The 24,028-nt window shown below is 49.3% G+C and overlaps 1 protein-coding gene across 2 annotated transcripts in view; it reads right to left on the bottom strand.

Annotated features, from left to right (window-relative positions):
- The window catches only part of Cfap77 (cilia and flagella associated protein 77), a 119,942-nt gene extending 96,872 nt beyond the window's left edge, over window positions 1-23,070 (bottom strand). Inside the window, exons 1-2 of one of the 2 annotated variants that reach the window (XM_027945412.2) lie at window positions 22,833-23,070; window positions 17,151-17,163 (exon numbers count right to left, since the gene is read on the bottom strand). In XM_027945412.2, coding sequence (XP_027801213.1) covers window positions 17,151-17,163; window positions 22,833-23,070 — 251 coding nt within the window. The remainder of the gene's footprint in view (window positions 1-17,150; window positions 17,164-22,832) is intronic. The other variant, XM_027945421.3, reaches the window with a different exon arrangement.
- Window positions 23,071-24,028: the final 958 nt, after the last annotated feature.

The raw sequence follows: 24,028 nt of genomic DNA, 5'->3' as shown, positions 1-24,028 counted from the left end.
TCCTTAATTGAATTCTTACCATCCTGGTGGCCCAAACGCTAATGCAACAGACATCAAGTTTGAGCGCCATGCTCCTGTCTCACCAACCTCTCAGCGTCAACACGGAACCTTCAACTTGACCAGACACTCACAGGGGAGCTGGGGTTTTCATTAGCGGACTGGACTCTTGGAGAGGGTGGGCATGCTCTGAAAAGGGAATCAGATTCCCTTTGCTTTTATTTGGTTCGGGACCAACGTGGGCTCTTCCTGGGATCCTTAGAACTGTTCATGATGGACAACTGGAGATAAAATCTCAGGTCAGGACTGCGGCTGTGGCTCAGTGGTAGAGCGCTCGCCTGCCATGCGTGAGGCACTGGGTTCCATCCCCAGCACTACATAAAAGTAAAATAAAGATATTGTGTCCACCTAAAAACTAAAAAATAAATATTTTTTAAAAATCTCAGATCACTAGCAATATGCTTCATGATAACTCTTGCTGCACAGAGCTCGAGCAGAGTTTTGAAACTCTCTCTTCCTCTCCGAACCCCCAAATGGAAGCTTCGGCATTAAGTAAATAAATAAAGCAAGTGGGCAATCTCGCAGTGATGTGTCCATTAGCCACTCTCTCTGTCTCATTAGCCTTCACCAGGAGAGGAAGGATCGTTTTAATTAGCGGGTTGAGAAGTCTTGCTCCGGCCGGCTCCCTTCCCTCTGCTCCTGGGATTACCCCGTCAGCTGATGAGCACCATACCTCATCACTATAGCCCGCCATGCCACCTCCGAGGTGGCAAAAGAAAGGGGCTCCGCCCCAGCCCGTGTTAAGCGTCTTTGAACACTGCTCTCCTCTAAGCATTCAGGTCTAATTCAAGCTTAATATTGGGCTTTATCAAACGGCTCAGCATCCTGTCACAGCAGAGCCCTTCCCCTCTGGGACCCACCAGGCGTTCCCACTGTTAGCTTTGTGCTCCTGGCTGCTCCAGCAGAGCATGCATCCCACAGAATGGCCATGCTCCATGGGGTCATGGGGTCGCAGGTTCAAAGTCCCCATTTGGATTTACTTGTTAAATGCTCAAACCACAAGCTGACCACAAACAAGTCCCCAACCCCCTACAGGTTCCTATCTGTGTTTCCACTGCTCTTAGGACCTGGGGACTTGACAACTCATGTGTCATTAACAAGAATCACCTTTCAATTACACAGAGTTGAACACGGAAGATACTTTGCTTCTCAATAAGGTCAAACTGCAAATTCATACCCTCCACCCACCTGGGCACAGGGCTAGTTCTTCTTTCATGGAGAAAAGCCTATCTCTGAATTTTAAGATGAAAGTGTCTTAAGTTTGAATTGAAAATAAATTTAGACATTCATAAGGATGCCAAGGTAACTCTTTTCTAGGAAACAGTCTCCCCGGTGCTCATTAAACTGTGTATTTGTCCATTCGACATACATTTGTTGAGCACCAATTTTATACCATGCACCACCAGCACTGGGGATAACAAGATGAACAAGATCTAGTTCCCGCCCACACAGACGGACATTTCAATGCAGTAGTAAGAGCAATGGCAGAAACACTCACAGGATATCACAGAGACAAAGGTGGGGGGCACAAAACACCTCACAGCAGAGGTGGGATCAGGAAGGACTTTCAAAGGAAGAGACTCAGAGCTGGGTTTTAAAAGAAGATGGAGCAGAGCATGGTGGCACATGCCTGCAGTTCTGGCTCCTCAGGAGGCTGAAATTGGAGGACCCCTTGAGTGTCCAGGAGTTCAAGGCCAGCTTAGGCAACATAGTGAGAACCCACCTCAAGAAAAAAAAATAAATAAAAAGGAATGTACTCATGAGGCCAAAAAGATGTGGTGGAGGGCAGAGAGGTGGAGCCAGGCTGGAGGCTGCTAATGCCATAGGGGTGTCCATCTTAGTGGACGATGGGTACCACCCAGCACGGGAACACCTAGCACAGAGTGATGGGTATGACGTTCCATGAAGAGCCTGGAGCACCCACAGATTCTTCTCTGCTGAAAGACAATATGGCCATCCCTCGGTACCAGCAGGTTCTGTATTCACTGTTTCAACCAAGCACCAACAGAACTATTCAGAAAAAAATAGGCACGTGTGTGTAGAACGTGTACAGATTGTTTTCTTGTCATTACTCCCTAAGCAACACAGTAGAACAATTATTATATCACATTTACATTGTCTTAAGTATTATAATTAACCTAGAGATGGTTTAACGTGACACATGCCTGTAACCCAAGGGACTCAAGAGTTTGAGGCAGGAGGATCACAATTTCAAGGTCAATGTGGGAAACTTAGCAAGACCCTGTCTCAAAATAAAAAATAAAAAGGCATATGGGGGTGGCTCAGTGGTAGAGCACCCCTGGGTCCAATCCCCAGTACCAAAAAATAAAAATAAAGGAGATAGGAGGCTATGTATGAGTTATAGCAAGCACTGTGCCCTGTTCTATAAGGAACTTGAGCACACGTGCACCGTGACATCACTGGGGGTCCTGAAATCAATCCCCTACAGATACTGAGGGGTGACTCTAATAGTGGTCATAGCAATTGCCACTTAGTAGACCCTAGCATTTCCCAAGCTTTGCCCCTAGCTCTTGGCATACATTTATCTCCTTCCTCCTTTACAACAACCACACAGGGAAGCATGATGATCAGCCTCTTTTATAGACAGGGAACCAAGGAATGAGGAGGTGAAGCAGAGAGTCTGTGGCTCTGCAGAGTGCAAGCAGCAGAGGAGGATTCGCATGCACATCCAAAGCCTGGGCCCAAGTCCACATATGGGCGCGGCTCCCAGCAGGACTGCAAAGGTGAAGACTCAGACATGCGCTCCTGGCCTCCCATCTCCTCACCTCCGATGCCCCCAGGTCCGTCCACTTTTCCTTGTTCTACCCACTTGAATCACTTTTCTGGCACCCTGTCTGCCTCCCCTGCCCCAAACCCAGACAGGCTCACATTGTGTCCTGCTCCCTGCGGTTCTTTTAAAGGACTAGAAATTCTGATAAGTGAAGCCATGTCAGGGTCTCTGTTTGCTGGGCTCCCTGTTTCTAAGAAGTGAGTAGTGATCATTTCCCTTGTGTACACTGTGCTAATTCTCTCTGATTAAAAAACAACAACAACAAAAAAAAACTCTGTATTTTGTCTTTTTAGCAATGCTGTGCATTGGTATGGTTTTGCTATTTTTAAAAAAATATTTATTTTTTTAGTTATAGGTGGACACAATATCTTTATTTTATTTTTATGTGGTGCTGAGGATTGAACTCAGTGCCCCGCACATGCCAGGCAAGCGCTCTACCTCTGAGCCCCAGCCTCAGCCCCCCCGCCCCCATTCTGCTTTTTTTTTTTTTGAGGTATCCTGCCTGGGATTCCCTGAAATGTGTGTCTGCATAAGCTTAGGGAAACACAGGTTAGTGTTTCTTCATTTGATCATGTTGGGCCTTTGGCTATTTCCTCTTGGGTTCCTGAGGATCTGCCTATTTTTCTTCCAATCTTCTTCCTCTGTTCCTTGATTAAATAATTCATAATGATCCATTTTCAAGTTCACTGACTCTTCTGTTATCCAGACTCTGTGGTTGAGCTGATGAAGGGATTTTCTTTATTTCAGATATTGCATTCTCACTTGGGGAACTCCATCTGCGGTTCTTGTTGCTTCTTTTTTTTTTTTTTTTTTGTAGTTTTCGGCCGACACAACATCTTTGTTTGTATGTGGTGCTGAGGATCGAACCCGGGCCGCACGCATGCCAGGCGAGCGCGCTACCGCTTGAGCCACATCCCCAGCCCCTTCTTGTTGCTTCTTGCCCCTATCTTTTCATTCATTATGAACATATTGTCCTTTACAGATTGAGCATAGTTATTACAGTCGCTTTAAATTCCTGATTGCTAATTCCAAAGCTAGATAAGCTAAGACGTTTGTCTCAATTAGATGCCTTTTTACTTGAGAATCACTTGTGTTTTTCTATTCTTTCTGTGTCAAGTAATTTTGAAGTGTACCTTGGATATTGTGACTGACATATTATAGGGACCCTGGATTCTGGTTTATTTCTCCTGGAAGTTTTTGGTTTGGTTTTGTTTGCAGGGATTTAATTTGATGGAACTCAAATTGCAAACTGCCTTTTCTGCAACGGACAGCAGCCAAATCTAGGTTGCATTCTTGGTCTTAGTTGGGATTTTTATACCCATTTACATGTAGTTCAAGGCTCATCTAGAGACTTAGGCAGAGTTTATTCACTGAATTTTTCCTTCCCTTCTCTGAATCTCTCCTTTCCCCATTCTTCTCCGACTCTCCAGTAGCTGTGGTTGCCCCAAACTCTGCTCCTGGTTCTTCAACAGAGGTCTAATACAAATCACAGTTTCTGCCTGAGTTCGGGACACATTGTGCCAATGGCAGTAAGGCTACTTTTAAAACAGGAAAACCATGGCCTGCTGTTCTCCCCTTCCACATGTTGGCCTCCCCTGCCTGCTGTGTCTGCCTGTGCGCCCCTGCTTTCCAGCAGTGTTTAGGAGTGTTCTAGCCAGAGTTTATGAATGTCATCTCTGGGAGGGTTGGTTCTGGCAGGATCTCACTCAGATAAGTATGGTGGTGCTGGGGATGTGGCTCAGTGGTACAGTGCATGCTGAGCATAAGCAAGGTCCTGGGTTCCAGCCCCAGCACCGCAGGGTGGCGGAGCAAAGGCTTGCTATATTGCCTCTTCCCTTGGATGCATAGATGGAGATCCCAGATGTCTCGGGGAGAAGGGTTCTGTTGAGCCAGGCACAGTGGCACATGCCTATAATCCCAGAAGCTTGGGAGGCTGAGGCAGGAGGATCGTGAGTTCAAAGCCAGCCTCAGCAATGGCGAGGTGCTAAGCAACTCAGTGAGACCCTGGGGACGTGGCTCAGTGGTTGAGTATCCCTGGGTTCAATCTCCAGTATCCCCCCCCCGCCCCGGCAAAAAAAAAGAAGGGTTCTGTTGAGATTTTTAGCATCTTGGCAGTCTGGTAGGAAGGATGGGGACAGAAGACTCTCCTTCAGATCACAAGGAAGTGGTTTTCTAGTTCCTCGGGTAGCTCTCCTCGGCAGGAACAGCAGAAGCATTCTTCACTGCATTTAACTTAAGAGTCAAGGCTAAGGTCGTTTCTATGACTTTTTTTAGTTTAAAGATGAACATAACTATCTTCGGGCTGTGATTCAGCGTGCTCCTTACTGGTTTATCATGAGATGTCATGCCTGCAATATCTTAGGAGTTCCTAGGAGGAATCCTGGGCAGGGGATTGGACAGTGTGGGACTGAGTATGCATGCCTACTTTGTTGCCCTTTCAAAATACCATGCAAGGTTTGGGGTTTTTTAAAAAATATTTTTAGTTGTAGATGGACACAATACCTTTATTTTGTTTATTTAGTTTTTTTATGTGGTGCCGGGGAGCGGACCAAGTGCCTCGTGCATGCTAGGCAAGCTCTCTACCACTGAGCCACAGCCCCAGCCACCATGAAAGTATTTTTCAAAAGTAAAAAATCCAAAATAGTGTTGGAAAACAAGAAAAAGATCCATCAATGGTCCAGAAAACTTGGGGAAATTCTGAATTACAGCTACTAGACAGAATCAAACAGAAAGACAAGCCCAGAGGAAATCCGCAGCAGAATACAGTGTAGGAGATGAATGGCGTGGAGCCTGGGGTGTGCAGGAGGCTGTCAGGTCCAATCAGTACCTGGACAAGGTGACAGGAAGGGGAGGAGCTCTGGGCAGTAGTTGGGACTCTCTGGGGGGCTACTTTTTAGAGCAATCAAGTTGACTGAGCCTCCCTCCTTCCAAGACTTCACTACACAGAGAGCAGCAGTAGCATTTGCATCCAGATGAAAGCAGAGACCATGAAAGGAGAGACAGAAAGAACCAGGTGGCCACCTGTTCCCAGGTGTATGGAGTATGCCCCTACTACCCAGAAGACAAAATGCCAGTTCACCCACTTTCCAATCTATCCCACCTCTCCCCCACAATCACTAACAGTACACCACAGTGCAGAGAAAAACATCCACTAACAAATATTTAGAAAAATGGTGATCATAAATAAAATGTACAACCCAAAATAGCCAACTTTTGAGAAAAATCCTTATCATGGAAGAAAACAAAGAAAAATTCACACCTGAGGAAACAGAGTTAATAAAGCAAACAGAAGAGGACTTTCAAAAAATCACGATTCAGGGCAGGGTTGTGGCTCAGCAGTAGAGCACTCGCCTAGCACGTGCAAGGCACTGGGTTCGATCCTCAGCACCACATGAAAATAAATAAGTAAAATAAAGGTATAAAAAATTACAATTCATACCCCAAGGGGTATCAAAAGATAGCACATTTTAAAAGATAATATACACTTACAAAGAACCAGTTTGAAAGTACCTACCACAGCCTATCACTGAAGAGACTTTTAAACCACCAATTTATTCTTTCCTTCCTATAACTACTCATTCATTCCTTCACTCAAGAAACGTCACAGAATACCCACTATACGCCAAACACCAACCAAGACCTTGAAATGAAGGAGTGGAAAAGACAGACTTTGCTCTAGAGACACTCAAAGTTCACTGCAATAGAGACCTTCTCCCCAAACTCTCCCCACCTCCTTTCCCTACCCCCCATTCACAAGTCCTGCCAAATCTACCTCCTAAATATCCCTGCCATTCACCCCCATCCTCCTTCAAGCACTGCCTCTCACCCCGATTACTTCATAAGCCCCCTGGAGGATCTGCCCGTGACCACAATGGCAGGAGGACTCCAATCCATCTCCACCCTGTGGCCAGAGGGGCCCTTCCAATGCCAATCTGACCTCTACCTCTTGTCCCCACCCTTCCTTAAAGACCTTCACTAGCTCCCCAGTGCTTTGGGCTAGAGGTCAACTCTTACTGGCCTCTAATAAAACCCTGCAGGATCCAATCCAGGGAGACCCTGGTCTCTGCTTATACCCTTCTCTACCACCGACTCCAGTTGCACCAGCCTTCTAGTACTTAGAATCCTCACACTCCTCCTCGGCCCCCGCTTGGGCTCTTTGACATGCTCTTCTGAGTTCCTCCTCCTCCTCCCCAAGCATCTCCACTTGTCCCCACCCTCACCCCATTAGTTCAAATCTCAGCTCAATTTTCACTTCCTACTAGAAGTCTTCCCACCTCCTAATCAGGAGAAGTGTTCCCCATTAGCTGACCTCAACTTCTCCTTCTTCATGCTTATCACAGTGACAATCTTACATTTATGTATTTGTGATTATTTGATTAGTGTCCACCCGTCTGATTAGACAGAAAGTTTCCACAAGGGCAATGACCACGTTAATTTTTGCTCACTGGTGTCTTCTTAATTCCTAGTTCAATGCCTGGCATGCACGAAGGATATTCTGTAAAGTATTTGTTGTCTAAAACAATGATGGATGGATGATGGGTGGATAGATGATGGGTAGGTGGATGGACGATGGGTGGGTGGATGGGAGGATGGATGGATGATGGATGGATAATGAATAGCTCTGTGGAAGGAAAAAAAAAAAAAGAAGTGTATTGTAGACTCTGCCCTCGAGCAGTATCTTACAGATAGTAAGTGACTCAAGTTAGTTATACTTCTGTGACAAGGCTGGAGGCTACAGATGGCACAGGAGCCCAAGACATTGTTTATCCTGAGTGGTCCTCACCCCACTGGCAAGGGGACCTCAGAGCTCTCAGTGCTCACTGTACCCCAGCCTTCCTTAACACAAGGGCCTCAAGTTCAGCATGAAGGATGCCGCTCTGGTGATACACTGTAAACAGAAGGAAGACAGTGAACAAAGATGGCCTAATGAGACAGTGGCCAATGTGTGTGTGTGTGTGCGCGCGCGCGAATGGGGTTCCAGTGTAGACAGTGACAAGCCTCCACCACCACAGCCTCTTCAGCTGGACACACAGTGTTCACAGACGGGGCGAGTCCCGCCTCAGTACTGCGTGTGCCCCAGTCACAGGACCCACAGCTATGGATGGCAAGATAATGGCCCCCCCGGCCATGTTCAGAAGGACCCTCTCTGCAGGGCTCTCTGGATGTGTCTCTTCCAAGTTACCAAGAGTCGAATGCTCTGCAAATGTGGGCCAGGAGGTCAACGGAGAGTATCAGGGTGGAACTGATCGTCTACCCAATTCACGTATCGACCTCCTAACTTCCGCTATCCAGAATGTGACCTTATTTGGAAATGGGTCAACGCCAAGGTAATTAGTTAATAAGAGGTCATACTCGAGTAGGGCAAACCTCTAACTCAACACGTCTGGTGTCTTTATAAAGAGGGGAGCTTCAGACACACCCAGGGGAAGACTGCCACCAGCATGTAAGATGCCTCTGCAGGCCAAGGAGGGACGTCAGTTTCCAAAGGCGCCTCCACTCCAGACCTCTGGCCTCCAGCACTGGGAGACAGTACATAGCTGTTCCCACTAGGTGGGTGCGATCTGTTCCAGCAGCCTAGGAGACTACCACAGAGGGCAAAGGCACTAGAGACAGAATGCTGGCACGTGGCCTGGCTGGGCAGGGCAGGAAGAGTCACCTGGGGAAGGTCAGAGTGGGCAGTGGCCCGGAGCAGAGTGTTCATGTTGAAAGGGAAGCAGTGGACAGGCTGGAAGGGAGTCTTGCTACCTGAGGGCAGGGAAGAAAAACTTCTTGCACCAGAGAGAAGTCTGGGAGGGGCTGGCCCACCTGAGTTTTCAGATGCACTCTCCCTAGCCTGGACATAACTCAACCGCAGGCTTTTTATATTGATAGATTCATGCCATTATTAGGCAGCGTCTTCTTTATATTTAGATTAATAACCACATAATGATCACCTTTGCTGATTTAGACGGTGTCATTTTAAGAAATTATGGGTTCGATCCATCTTCTCTTTCCCCTTTCCCTCTGCCCTCCCTGAATTATTCCTGAGGAAGAAACCAATTAATAGTAGCTTGACTGCTGTAATGCGGCCTGCTGTACAATGTAGCAATGCCTAATGGAGTTTTAATTTCCCCATGGTGAGTCAATATTTGCTTTAAGAAAGAAAAATGTCACCATAAACCACTGCCCCAAATGAATTTGGTAGCATAAAGGGTGAGATGCTTTTCCTTTTTCGGCAAACAGTGATGGATAGCAGATATATGGTGTGGGGGGGGGGGGTTTCCCCTCTTCGCAAACAGGGTTGTGGATGGTTCTGCTGCTATTTCAGACAATGATGGTTATTAAATATTTTGCTTTGCAAATGCAGATGACTGTCAGAAACTCACCCACAGTTTAAAGGGTCTGAGACAAAGTCATTATAATATAGAAGACAACCATTTATTCCAGCCTTTTAATAATCGGTGGTGAGTCGGGAGGGGGACATCATCTAGGCATCCCTGTTTGGAGACATTATGGGTTTCTCGTCTCTCCCAAGGAGCTTGCATGTGGAAACCGAAGCCTACTTTTTACAAAATGTATTAGACTTCTCAGGATCATGCAAGGAAATAAAGTTCTGCAATTCTCTCTCTCATAATAAGTCTGTCCAAAAATGATGTTGCTCGTTCTGTTGAAAGATAGTTTCATTTCCTAACTCAAAATTGGTATGAAAAATTTGCCTTGCCAAATGAACATTGTATACTGAACTTGTCAAATCCTTTCTCCTGACACAAATAAAAGATAACATTGGGTGGCAGCATGTAAAACAGCTCTGACAAGACAGCAAAAGAAGAGAAAGAAATACACATATTTTGATTCTGTTTTAGAAGCTGGGGGGAGGTGGGGGCAGGGCTCCCAGCAGAATGACTGGCCAGCTCAGCCAGAGACTGCTTCAGGTAGCAATCCAAAGAGTCACTTTCATGTAGATTTTCAATGTTATAATGACCCCATTTCCAATTAGCTAAAACATGACAAAATCTCAACTTTTATAGCAGCAAAAGCTGCCAGGGAGAAGACCACCCCAGTGACAAGACTCTTCATTCAAAAGTTTACGGGTGCACGGCGTGGCTGTAATTACTAGTTCTAACACAGTGGGAAATTATTCCGTGTGTGTTTAAAAATAAATAAGGTAAATGATCACCCTTTCATTAGATCTGTGCTCATACCGCGTAAGCGACTTTTTTTTTCCCCCTATTAAAATTGTTGATTGAAGGCCGTTAGCTGTTTATCAGCTCAAAATTACATTTCTGCTCTCTTAGGGGCTGCCGCCTTTAAAAATCACACTCGGAGCCTAGTTAGTAACAAGAAAAGACTCCTAAAACTGCAATTTCAGGGGGAAAAAAAAAAGCCCGAGCAAGAAACCCAGACTGCACCTTCACACCCCCAAAGGCATCATGCTTCTTTGTTCTGCTAAGAAAAATTAACCTCAATCTCAGCTCAGGGTCCCCAGATTGATTACCATAGTCATTTAAATACTGTAATCTCATTTTCAGCACCGGGGATAAGGGAGGGGGGAGCACTGCGAGAGGGGGCTGGGGAGCGAGGCTGGGGAGAGAAAGAGCAAGGGGGGAGGAGAAAACAGAATAAATTATCTGACAAAGGGAACCAGGCCTTTCTGCTCACAGAGCCTATTTCGGATCCTTCCACTTGATTGGAAAAGTTGATGAAGTTTAAATGAAGCAGAATTAGAACCTCAGGCCGCTGAGTATTGACGGGGCTACGGGAGAATGTGCAATTCAATAGCCCCGGTTTGGGCTGAAAACGAGGGAGGCCTAAATGGTCTAATCTTCAATGGAATCAACATCCACTCTGACAAGGCAGGGTAATGAGTTAGGCCAGATCAGGCCTGTTGGTTAAAGAAATTAATCCCTCCCGCCGCCCTGAGCCGGGCTTTGATGCCTATCGGGTGGGCCCCTGGCCCAGTCTATCTAAATGCTAACTAACTGCGAGGGGCGCCGCTGTGCTTTTCATTGCTGGCGCTAATCTGATAACAATTTGCTCTCTCTGATTAGGGAGGTGGGATAAGAAGGGTGAGGGGTGGGAGGAGAGGAGGGGCACCTTCTCTTTGAAAGGGGGAGGCCATCCTGGTCAGCCTGGACGGTTGTGTTCCCCCAAGACACCCCAGCTCCCCAGCCAGCAGAGGCAAACACAGGCCTCCTCGGGAAGCCAAGTGCCCAGGCTCCTTTTCCCTTTGTGCCGAATTTCTTTCTAAAAGTTTGGATGTTGTCACAAAAGGTGAGGAGTCTGTAGCAGTTTCACCCTGATCCCAGGTCCCTCTCCCAGGTGACCCCCTACTGCTGCCTTCTTTGTATCACTCCAAATGCACACAGACTCATGACCTCCAATATCTTTCCTGGCTGTCCAGGCTCCACTTCAAAAATGACCTCCGCCATCCCACTAGGCTTCGCTGGGCCACCCAGGCCAGGACCTGCTCCTCTCCTAACCCCTGCAGTCCTGTCATCAGGACAGCCCACCCTTGGCCCTCTGGGTTCCAGCCCTGTGTGAGCAGCTCCAGATGTGGGTACGTGCAGGGTGCAGCTTATCTGCCAACTAGACCTAAACTCCTTTGAGAACAGGAAGCTGGCCCTTAAGACAGAGACAGCGCAGAAGATGCAGATGAGCGGGGACTGCGTTCCTCTTTCCCACGGGACAAAGGAGGCTCCAGGGAGATGGTGGTGGCCCATCATGGAAGGAACTGGCAAGCTGCAGACTCGACTCGCGCAGGCCGTGGTGCAAACCCCAGCTCTACCATTTGCCCTCTGTGAGACCTTGGGAATGCTACTGAGTCTTTCTGAGCCCCAAACCGGCCCTCTCAGAGTTGATCCAATGTATGAAAAAGATTTGGCACTTGGGGGCTGGGGGTGTGGCTTGGTGGTAGATCGTGTGCCTGGCTGCTCCCGGAACGGGGTTGGGAGAGAGGACGCAGTCCCCCGCACATCTGCACTTGGAGGCATTCAACAAATGCTCTCACTGAGGTTTTTGATTTACACAGTGATAATGGGGCTTGTGCTTCGGGTGACCGTGGGCAACTTGTGGGGCCTTTGTGCACCTCAGCTTCCCCATCTATAAAATGGGAACGACAGTAATGCCATCTTTTAAAATCGGGGCACACAAGTAAGGGACACACTGTATTGGAAGGGCCAGCACCATGCCTGGCACTCGGTGGGTGTGTTCCACAGAGGGATCTGCAGTCGGCAGCTCCCTGGAAGCCTGGCTCCAGGCTCGGTACCTGCTCAGGCCCCTGTGAGGAAGGCAGTCCTGTGAGCATCCAGCCCAGTGAGCCTGGGAGGGCCTGCTCCCAGCAGCGGGCAGCAGCAAGCAGCAGCCTGGAAACAGCTTCCAGAGACGCCCAGCAGGCGCCTTCCTCTTAGAGGGGAGTTTTTAAAAGACTTACTTAAACCTCCAAATTTATGCCTCCAGAGAGAGCAAACTCTTCAGCGACAGTTTATAAAAGTTTTAGAAGCAGCTGCAAAGCCCGGCACTCAGCCCAGAGGGACCCCTCAGAACCGCGCCTGCCAGCTTCCTCAAACAACGCGCTGGCAGCACACAGCGCTTCAGACTTGGGCTTGTTTAACTTGCAAAAAGTAAACAAATCGCAGTTGCTAACCCTAAACCATGTGGCCGCGCACACCCGCCACACACAGGTGCTCCCAACATCAGCCTGGTAGGGGACCAGGATGCGAGCGATACTCCAGCAGTCAAATCACAGGGCCCTGCAGGGGTGTGTGTGCGCGTGCGGTGTGTGGCACTTGTCAGCCAGCCTTGTGCAGGAAGGAGGCACGGTCACCTGTCACCTCAGACCCACCAGGGATTTGTGGACCAGGCTCCGGCCTTTGGCGTCGGTCTCCTTGGTTCCTCTTGCTTCCACGGGAGGTCTCTGGCCTTCCTGCAACCTCATCCGGGCACTACCTTCCCCAGTGCTTCATGGCTTCGCCCTGCCCCTTTCCTCCAGTGCTCCCGGTGCCTTGGGTCTACCACAAAACATCTCCTCCCACCCAACAGCCCCTCTGAACTAACCAGCTGTGCCTTCTGGGAGAGAAGCTGGGCTTAAGTGTCCCGTCCTGCAGGGAGGCGGCCCGGGGCTCCTGGTGATGAACCTCTCAGCCCCCTGCCTCCTTCACAGGCCAGGTCTAAGTGCAGAGCATGGGCTCTCAAGGCCTTGTGAGCTGCCAGCTGCAGGGACGAAGTCTGTCCTGTCCCCAAGGCACCCCTGAGGTCCAGCAACAGCCTGGTTTTGAAAGGGACAGCCTTACATAGAAGGACTGGGCTGGGCTCAGTGGTGGAGTGCTTGCCTAGTATATGTGAGGTACTGAGTTTGATCCTCAGCACCACATAAAAAATAAATAGGGCTGGGGATCTTGCTCAGTTGGTAGAGTGCTTGCCTCGCCTGCACAAGGCCCTGGGTTCAATCCCCAGCACCACAATAAATAAATAAATAAACCATGCCTTTTATAAATAAATACATATTTTTAATTAAAAAAATCAGACTTGCAAATGGTGAGCTGTGTAAAGGAAGGTGAGCTCAGGCTCATTCTCAGGGAAGGAGCCATTCAAGTGTGCTGGAACAAGGCTTCGGGACCTCCAGGGAATTCCCTAAGGGGCCAGAACAAACAAGAAAGTGCAGGGCCAACTTTGAGTTCATCCCTGTGGTCCTTGGTCCCAAGGAAGTGTCACTGCTTAGTGAATAAATGAATAAATGAATAACAGTATCCTGGGGAAGAACCGAGGACCCTCAAGTCCAGAAAGCCAGCTGCCCCCACCCCAATTAACTTTGGGTTCCCTCACTAAAGGCTCCTTCTAAGCCTTTCAACATGATTTCTAAAACAATTCGTAATTTTGTGCTGTTATTTAAAGAAGGATCCCAAATTACGTAAGCTTCAGAACCCGCCTCTGCCCCACCTCACCAGGCCTCTGCACCTGCTTCACTAATCTTTGTGTCAAGATTCAGCAGAAGCCATCAGCCTGTGACACCTTTCCTTGCCTCCCAGCATCCAGGTAGAGCTGTCTGCAGAGCCAGCCAGCCTGGGTCCCATCCAGATGGTTGTTACCACATCCCTACCACTTTTTTTTTTTTTATTTTTGTATGGGACACGATACTTTTATTTTATGTATTTATGTGGTGCTGAGGATCGACCCCAGTGCCCCATGCATGGAAGGCAAGCGCTCTACCATTGAGCCACAACTCCAGCCCCACCCCTACACTTTGCTGTTGATCTTTCTGTTTCTGCCACTAGACTGTAAGTTCTTGGAGGGAAGAGCGGGCAGCAGGCCAGTCAACCCTGTATCTGTGGTGCTGGCCGTGCGTGTACACTGGGCGAGCTGGAAAAGTGTGTCAAGGCAAGCGGTGAGTGAAGAGGGCACCTCCTCCCCTTCCTCGCCGTGCTCAGAGTCACCAAGTGGAGGTGCTGTTCATTTTTGCCATGAAACACCTTGCACAGTTCAGACACTGCACCTTGGCCCAGGCCAGCCCTTCTCCTGGGGCCCTCCCTTTCCTCTGGAATCCAACCCGTCTGACAGCCCCAGCCCGGCTCCGGCTCTCTCGGCAAGCTCACTAAGCAGCCTGGCTGGCGATCTCACGCTCCTCCGGACTCAACTTCTAAACACGGCACTCTGGCTGCTCATCTCCTCTCCTTCCTCCCTTAATAACTTGTGTTGTGGCTTTCACAGGGGAAGTCTGCTGGTCCCTGACCAGACCCTCAGCTCATTGGAAATGAATCCTTAAACCTCCTGTGTTCCCACCCACACTTTGCACAATCTAGATGTTTGGTAAACATTTGGAGATTGACCAACAGGTTCCTTAGCAGTCTCAAATGCGTACAAAATAGATACGACGACTCTTTTCCTAAAGAGCTCCTGGGAGGTAGGGGAAATGAAAAGGAAATTCTACAAAAGGGAATCTTATGATGGCATTTCATTGTGGTGACATGGCCACATTTTCCAGAAAAATGGACCAGCAAAGCTGCCAGCAAACTTCCTAATGCCTTCAACAGAAACGCCACGCTGAACAGTCCCCTCTCTCGGTGTCCGTGTCTTTTTGGGTCCTCTGTCCTGGTGGGAGGCTGTGGCATCTGGCTCAGGCTCACTGGGGCTTTCTCTCTGGTGCAGCGACTTGGCTTGGATGCTCTGCTCTCGGTTCCAAATGGCCGCCACCTGGCAGCGGTGCAGACTTTCACTAAGGCCAGGCCTTGAAATCAAACAGCTTCTGAGCATCCACCCTCATTCTTCTGGACAGACCCAGAGGATTCTGACCTGCACAAAGAGCTCTATCTTGTGTGCTCCCGGGTTCACTGGCCTCCCAAATATGTATTGTTTGGTTCTTATAAAAGATCAAAAGGCCTCTTTTCAGCCCATTGTGCCTTTTGGTGGCCAGTCTCCCTCCTGTGTGCTGCTCCTGCTGACCTTTCTGCTCACTGACCCGAGTCTGTTTCTTGACCGACCCCTGATGTGCCTTTAAACTACTGGGTGTAAAATTAGCTGTTTTCTTTTGGAAGCGTGTGTTTTTGCCTCTCCAAAAATGCCACAACATGGGGGCAGGGTCTGCGCAGGGGCTCCGGCCCACTGTGAGTTTAATTTCTGGTTTACCAAATCGGTTGTGTTTTAAATCTTAGATTGGTTCACGCTGAGGAATACAAAACCCTTGCAAGTTGGTGGGGCAGGGAAACAAAGCTGAGTGCCGGCTGCTCAGTGACCACTCAACAAAACAGCCTCTATGCTAATTAGTGGGTCTGATGAATTATTGAGCCACTCTGCAGGGATCACTGGAAATGCTTTTTATGTTTTTAAACTACAACGGGGGTGAGGCAGAGACAGGCAAGCTACAGACAAGAGCTAGCGAACTTACGTAAGCCACACCACTAAGGGCAGGAAACAGGATTCAGAAAGGGGAATTGGAAATACAACGGGACGGACGTGTGGGAGGAGGGGAAACAGGCGCAGATCATGGGTAGAGAAGCAATTAAAACCAAACCATTTCATTTCTATAATTTTTGGATTAGGTTTTCAAGAGGCTGTGGTGAAGGAATTACGAGTGCCCCACGTGTCTGCCTCTCCCAGTTCAGGGCTTCTCAGCCTTGGTGCTGACGGCGGATGCCCCTTTGCGGGGTGGGAGGCGCCGTCTGCAGTCCGAGGATGTGGAGCAGCGTCTCTGCCAGGTGCCAGCAGCAGCCCCTCCAGCTGCATTAACCAAAAATGTCTCCAGACACGACCGAAAGTTCCCAGGAGAGCAAAATCACCCCCCCCCAAGTGAGAACCACTGAGCTGCTTCCAGAATGTCAGCCTCTTTCTCCTGATGTAGAGTCTCATTTCAGGCTGCCTCCCTCACAACCTTGAAAGGAGGCAAGGTGGGTCTTACCCTCCACCCCCCGCGGCTCAGGAAATCAAGCCAGTTGCCCAAGACCAGAGCTCCAGAAAAGGAAGGCTCTAGCACCTAACCAGGGTGTGCCCAGCTGGCCAGGGTTGCAGGGTGAGGGGGATGGGGCGGCGGTAGTGTCTTTCAAGGACAGCAGGAAAGGGGAAGAACGCAAGCGCAGGGAGGAGGATTTGTCTCCTCATCAGCTCCCGAGATTTCCCGGAGTTCAGGGTTTTCAGCATTTACTTCTAGTCAACTGAGGAGAACAATAAGGTTGCTTTGAGGAACAAGAATATTTGAAGTCAGGATGACGGGAAGGGCAAAGTGCTCACTGCTCCCGGGCCAGGCAGTACCCCGTGAGCTCAGGGAATCCTGATGTCCAGGTGCTAAGTACCTTCACCTCCGCTCACAGGGAGGTCTAGAGGAGAAGCAGCGTCACAGGTGGCAGAGCGAGGGGGGGGGCGGCAGGCAGAACTCGGCTGGCTCCGAACAAGGAAGCTGACATCCGAACCGCCCCGCAGGCCCCTCTCTCCTGCCAGGTAGCTGGGCTTGACATCTGCCTGGGCAGCCAGGCAGCGGATTTCTCTATTTATTGTGGTTGTTGAAAACAATAGCTGCAGCCCTTCTCATTTGCACAGATGCAGGAGCCTGAAAGAAGCATCCGGGGACGGGGACAATTTCGTTGAAAGTCGAATTGTTAACAATGGACAGCACTATTTTTCTTGTTCTTCTTTCCTTTCTTTTTCAAATATAAAAGTCAGAGGAAAAGCACCTGTGGTTGGACCAGCGGGCCCAAGGCCCCTGGGCAGGGGCTTGCCAGAGCCAGTTCTCAGGAACCTGCGCACACCGTCCTGCACGGCGTATTGGCCCCCTACCTGAAAGTGGTGGGTCACAGTCTCTGTTGCCTGGGACACATTTACTAGCATCTCAAGTACAAACACAGAACTGACATCTCAAAATTAGTGAGCTCAAAGCACAGCTAATGGATTGGTGGGCTCCATGGTTAGTATGTCAGGTAGGATACACTTGACGGTGTTTGTTTATTTTTATTAAACTTTTTAAATAAAGATACATTTCCTTTTTCTGTTTTCTCTTTTGCAATTGTGGGAATCGAACCCAGGGCTGCAGTGTGCTCTACCAGCAAGATACACTCCAGCCAAGATGCATTTTCTTAAAACAGGGTTGAAATCAGTCATCTTACGGGACAAATGATGCTTCTGGGGGTCACAGAACAGCTTGAACCCAACACAATAGAGATCGGGGTTCGAAACTTTCTGTGCAGAGCCAGTTTTAGGTCAAGGAAACTTTCTTTCAAATAAGGAAGAGGAGGAGGAATAGCTCATTGGTAGAGAGCTCACCTAGCATGTATGAGGCCTTGAGTTCAATACTCAGTACTGAAAAAATAAACAATGTACACCTAATGAGGAAGCATCCTGACTTATACAATGAACATCGGCTGAGCCGGAATACTCTGGAAGTTGCTGGAAGCCCCCACTGATGTGTTCACCAGGCCTCAGAATTCTTCCTATAGGAACAGCCCTCCCACAACACCACAGCAGTGTCCTGAGAGCCACGGAAACAGATGGTGACTTGATTCAGTGGGAGGAGCACCAGTTCTGAGGTCTCAAAGTTTCAAAGCCAAGCACCCCTTCTTCAGAAGCTGCTCCTGGCCTTGGTGCCAAGCCAGCAGAGGGGACAGCTCCACTCTCTGGAGTGGCCACAGTCCTGGGCAGGGCACAGGGCACTGCTGCAGGCTGCACTCACTGAAGGCCATCTGGGCGCCAGGAAGGGGAAAGCTCTGAATCAGAAAGATGGGGAAAGGAGCTGCGAGGACCGAGAATCACCTGGTGTCCCTAGAAAAAAGCCCTTCCCCCTGGCGGCAGGACCTGCCATTAGGAGGGGCCGCTGTTCCTAAGCCCTCCCTAACATTGATTTATTCCTATTACATGGTAACTGCATACAAATCTGAGGCCGAGCCTCTTCATTAGAGAAAACAAGTGGGTAGTGTTTTTACACCGTGCTGTGACCTAACACAGCCACTGACCTGTGCTGGGGTGCGAGCACGGCTGTGTTGCTGTGCCCTGCCTTCTCTGCTCTGTCTCTGCCTCAGCGCCTGTGTTCACCGGCATCCGTGTGTATTAGTGAAGTTCAGCTCTTACTGGGCATGGGGTGGTTGCCTGATTTTGTAGTGTCTGATTCGAACACTCTGAATAATTGCTTCCTCGGGATGATAATGGTAAAGATCCCACCAGGGGCACCACTCTTACAGACTGGACTTGAGTTGGAGGCAAAGCCGACTAACACTTTGGATCTAGGGGCTGGACTCCATGGGCCCCAGAGGGCTGGGTTTTTGTTTTTTGTTTTTCCTCAGCCTTTCATCCTGATATGAACCTGGTTTTTAAGTTCCAGGTCCAGATCTGTTCCTTCATAAAGCCTTCCCAAGTCCTGCCAGCGTAGCCTCCCCTTGGGTTCAAGAACTGAACCCTTCTGAGTAGCGCCGTTCACAGGGGGTAACTCAGGACATTGCCTGTCTTGAGTGTGCTTGTGTGTGTGTGTGTCGCATCTCCCCAGCTAAATATTAAATGGTTAACTCTTTGTGGGCAAGGGCTGAGTTCTAAACTCCCAAGAGCTTAGGATGGTATTGGGCATTTAGTGAACATTTAGTAAATATTTCTTTGCTAGCAACAAGTCCCGTGAAATCAGTAGAGCTCACTTGAGAAGGAAGGTTGAGTGAAATGACGTTGGAATCAGATTCATTTGTGACAGTTTCTGACTGTCTGCTATGCAGGATGATTGATTAATCGTCAGTTAAGGCCAATAGAACTTGGAATCTAAAGTCAGGAGACCTGTGCCTCATGTCATTTCTACCTACCAGGTAAGAACAGCTCCTCTGGTGAGTCTCTTCACCTCACCAGACCTTAATATGCTAGAGAGAGAGAGAGAGAGAGAGAGAGAGAAGAGTTGGATTAGCTGTGTGTAAGCTTCTTTCTAGCCCCAAATGCTGTGTGATTCTATAACTCTATTTCACAAATGCATGCACTTCTTATTTGTGACATAAATCCCCACGGAAAAACAAAGTCAGTAATAAATTATGAAGAACTCAGGTGCCACGATCATTTGCACTTTCCAAGGACGCTCGATTCGATAAATTCCACTCCTGTAAGCAGCCCCTCTCCAGGGCGACAGAAGATTCCAGGCTGTCAGTGGAGCAAACCAAGCAGTCTCTCCCCATAATTGTATTGACAGGATATCAGCGGAGTCCCGACGGCAGGAAGGGTGCGCCCCTGACAGGTTTTGTGAGGGAGCCTTGAAGGCTAGTGTTGCCAGATTCTGTGTTGAGTCACAGGATTCTGGGGAAATGAGAATCAAGCAAGGAGAAGCTCGGTTCTTTATTTAATTTTATTCTTCCAGGGAGTCACATTGGAAGGCACACTTCTGCCTGCACATCACTTTACACAGCGCAGGAGAGGTCCGTCCTAATGAGAACAGCTACGTCCTTTTGTGGCCACATAAAACATCATCTTGATGCAATTAAATCCCGTTCAATAACCAGTCGTCTTGTTCTAAATGAGGCAGCTAGTTGTTGAGCATTTGTAAGGTAAAACGCTTGCTTGAATGTCTGGGATTCTCACTTTTCACTTGGTTACCGTGGCACCTTGCAGACATGTTCTTGAATAACTGATGTGCACACGTCCTGGTAAATTCATTGGGTGGGAAATACCAGTGCTGGGTTTGTTCAGTCAGTGTCTTTGCATTTTAAATAAAACAATTCTGAAAACATTCCACCCACTGCAAAAAACAATTCAAGCGACAACCTCCAATATGGTGGGATGAACTACTATTTCTAAGGCACTAGCTTCCCTCAATAGAAATGCACAGCTTCAAGCTCAGATTAGACAAAAGCAAAATATGCCTCAGCTCCAGTTATCCTCTAAATGGGTGGAAGGCACTCCCGACCACTGCCACCCGTGAGGAGGCACAGGACCTGAAACTCTGGGCCAGTGAACTGGGTGGGCCTCAGTGAAGGAATCCACAAGCCAACTCAACAGAAATTTTAGTAACATCATCATTATCATAAGGCTCCACAGCCTTAAACATTTTCAATTTCTTCCTTTTTTAAAAAAAGTCCAAACCCTCAAAGTTTCATAATTCAAATTTTCTTTCACATACAGGATGCTGTTTTAAGCAGTAAAAATAATGCTGGGGCTGAGGGGCAGTGGAAGTAGCCACCCACCCAGGCTCTGCCAGAACCCAAAGCACAAAGCCAGGCAGAAGGGACTGCAGGGCGCTGTTTTGTAAGGGGGTCTGGAAGGAACAGTCACGTCCAGGCCGCCAACCCCAGTTCAGGTTTTGCTAGATCTTACAGGATGTGGAGAGTATTGTGATGTGGATATCAACTTGACCGCTACAGAAAGGTGAAGAATCCAAGGGCGGTCCCAGGGAAGGCTGCATCCTGGCGGCTCCTGGCAGAAGAGAACCCCAGGGTCAGTCACCGCAAAGCTTGGGTGGGGGACCCCTACTGCTCTTACATGGTCCCCAAAGGCCAGGACGGTCCTGCCAGCCCTGAAGACAGAGGCGCAGTCAAAGGTTGGTGATGGACTCTACGTTTTCATCCTAAGCTGGCATTCAGAGCCCATTCTTCCTGGAAGATGTTCCGCTATTGCCACCCAGAGGCCAAATATTGAACTTCATATGGGGGATTTTACATATATATTTATACACATATGTGCGTATATTAACTACATTATATCATGTATATTGTATACATATTATACACATGCATATTATACTATATATACGTGTATGTACAATACATGTAAACTGTATGTGCATGAGTATACACATATTATATATGCACACTATATAATGTATGTATGAATACACACAAAAGTACGCGTCGCTTGGGATGGATGGCTACAGTGCCCTTCATCGTGCATTCAGGAAGAAGTTGGGCCACTGGTCACACTGGAATGACAGTAATGATCTAACATCAGAGGAGCTGTAGCAGGGGCTGTGGCCTCCATTCTCTCCTCAATCCCAGAATGGTGGACCCAACTCACCCCTCTGTCCGCTGAGAGTGCCTCTTCTCACCTTGAAGTAAGTGAAGGACCCTGTTCCACTGGGGGTGGGGGCTATTGGTTGGAAAGGCGCTGCTGCCGCTTCCCTGCACTGTACACCCTCTGCAGGAACATATCTCAGGGAATATGGGAGGAAAGAGTCTGTGTTTCCCCAGCCAGCCAACTCTGTTAATTCTGCAGTGTCAATGAAGCCAGAATTGGACAGGCAGACAGGCAGGGTCAGATCCCGAGAATGGGGGAATTGAAATGTTAATTCCTTCAGAGCCCTTCCTCCACCCTTATCAAGATAACCTGCCCCTGCTCCAACCTGTTGCTAAGGTAACCTGTCTCAGGATTGTCCCTCCCTACAGGGAGTGGTGAATTACGTCCCCTTCCTGCCCAGATCACTCCCACTCAGCCCCCCAGCCTGTGGCTTCTCACCTTTTGGCCATCCACCCAGCATCTCCTGGGCCTACTCACAGTGCCGGAAGGAGAGAGCTAAGGGGAAGATAGCAGGAGAACAAAGGAGGCCTGGGACACAGAAAAAGGCAGAACCCCTCGCTTCTGGGGATACAGGATACACCTTTGGCCCCCTTCTTCCTCCCAGGAGTAGTCTGTGTTACTCCTTTTTGAACAAACCCTGTTTTAACATCCTCGGTGTGCTTCTCTAATGTTATACTTCAACCTGTGAAGGAGCAGAGCTCATCACCGATAATGGCGCATCATCTGGAAAGCCTACATTCCCTTCACGAAAACGGCAAAAAAAACACCCCCGGCAACAAAACCCTCCGCGCTGGGCGGTCGTCTAAATCCCGGTTGCTGAGCCCACGGTTCCCGCCAGCGCCCTTCCCACGGCCTGGGAAACCAAGTACATTTTTAAAAGCACACTGCCCTCCAGTGGCGCAAAATCAATTTGCTCCATGGCTGGCTCCTCAACCACCAAACTTCAACCTGACTTTTCCTGTGGCAGGGAGGGAGGGAGGGAGGTGTGGCAGTGCCACCACGGCGTGCGGGTTCCCACCTGGCAGGAAAAGACACTAACGTGCCCCGAAGCGGACAGTAAGTAAAAGGCTAGGTAGTCTAACTAAAAACGCAACGCCCTGCGAGTGCCCGCGGGGCCTCTTAGGTGGGAGATGCGCGCTTTTTCTCTTGAGGTTGTGATTTGGATAAAGTAAGAGTCAGAAAGACGGAAATTAACTTGTGACGCGTTCTGTCCAGGAGAGACACACAGCACCTGCTGCTTAGAAGTAGCCCAGGCGCACGGAGGAAAGCAAAAGGCGGCCTTCACTGGGGGCTGGGGGGCTGACAGGTGGTAATGAACGTCCTGCGGGGTCACCGGCCAGCTGCTGGGGAAACCACAGCAGCCAACGTCGCGCTGGGCAAGGGTCCTGCTGGGATTACCCCATTCGGTCTTCCCAGCCGTTCCCGTTCACGTGTGTCGTTATCACCCCACTTTGAGGATGAGAAAACTGAGGCTCAGAGAGGCGACGCGACCTGCCTTTGACCCTGCAGAGGTCCTGGTCTGTCTGGACCAGAGCTGGAGTCCCCAGTGCTGCCCTCGAACCCAGGACTTGATGGCTGGAAACCCTTGACTGTGGGTGGCTCACCTTGACGATGAGCGGGTTCTGAAACATGGAGTCCCGCACGACCCCCAGCCTCTCGTTCTCCATGCCTGGGCGGATGTCAGCCACCGTCAGGGGCCGCCGAGGGGGCGGGCAGATCTGGCTGACAGTGCGATGCACCTGCTGCTTCTTCTTCTTCCATCGCTTGAGGTCCTGGCGGGAGTCCCCGGCCTCTGGCATCCTGGGGGTCGCCGTGGAGTCGCCCCGAGGGCTGGATGCCTGGCTCTCGTTCCCACGTCTGAGGTCCCAGCTCGCTTCGGGCCGCACCACTAAAACCCCGGGGTGGGCGCTGGATGCGGGCCACCTCCGGAGCCGGCCGTGCGCACCTCGCGGCGCCCTCTCGGTTCAAGGAGCCTCGGGAACCTACGTAAGCACCGCTGGTTCCTCAGAGTGTGTCTGGGACTCGGTGCTGCGGATCCGGGAGGAAAGGAGACCAAGGCCACCCCTTGAGGAGGCATGGAACAGTCCCGTCTCCTTGGCGACAGGACGCCAACAGAGGGCCATTTATACTTGACTTCCTGGTCAAAGTTACCTTCTTTCCATCCACCGACCCCACTCATGGCGCCCTCCCAGCCTGTGCCTTGAGCTGCACGCAAACACCCGAGCTACCGCGCTAAAACCTTTGAAGCCAGATTTAAGATAGGAAGTTAGTGTAGTTAGATAAATCTGTCTAATATCGAGTAAAATCAAGAATGGAGGCCATTATAGTACAGGAAACCAGAGCAGCGCTTGGGGGAATTGAAAATGTCCCCAAGGCCCAGAGCCCATCCCAAGGAAATGTGTTTTTGTTTGTTTGTTTGTTTGTTTTTTGTTTTTTTCCACAAGGAAATGTTAATGAAGCAGCTCCCAACAAACAAGGAGGTGCTAATCCAAAAACCCTTCCTGCCCAGATTACTTCTTCGGCCCACCTGTCCCCAACCCTTTGGGCCTTCCCACCTACATTCCATCACTGCAAGATAACAGAACAAAGGACAGGAATGCGACAGGAAGGCGGGAAAGCTGAAAGTAGACCTTAGCTATAAAAGAGGGAAGACCTCCTTCCATGGATTCCACCTCTTGGGTCCCCTTCTTCCTCAGGGAGAAGTCTTTTATAAATGTAACCTTTAATAAAGCTTCTACTTTCCACTCTAAACTTGCT

Source organism: Marmota flaviventris, chromosome 13 (assembly GCF_047511675.1).
Source record: "Marmota flaviventris isolate mMarFla1 chromosome 13, mMarFla1.hap1, whole genome shotgun sequence".
Taxonomy (NCBI): domain Eukaryota; kingdom Metazoa; phylum Chordata; class Mammalia; order Rodentia; family Sciuridae; genus Marmota; species Marmota flaviventris.
The sequence above is the reverse complement of the archived record's forward strand: the minus strand, read 5'-3'. Positions and strand labels throughout refer to the sequence as shown.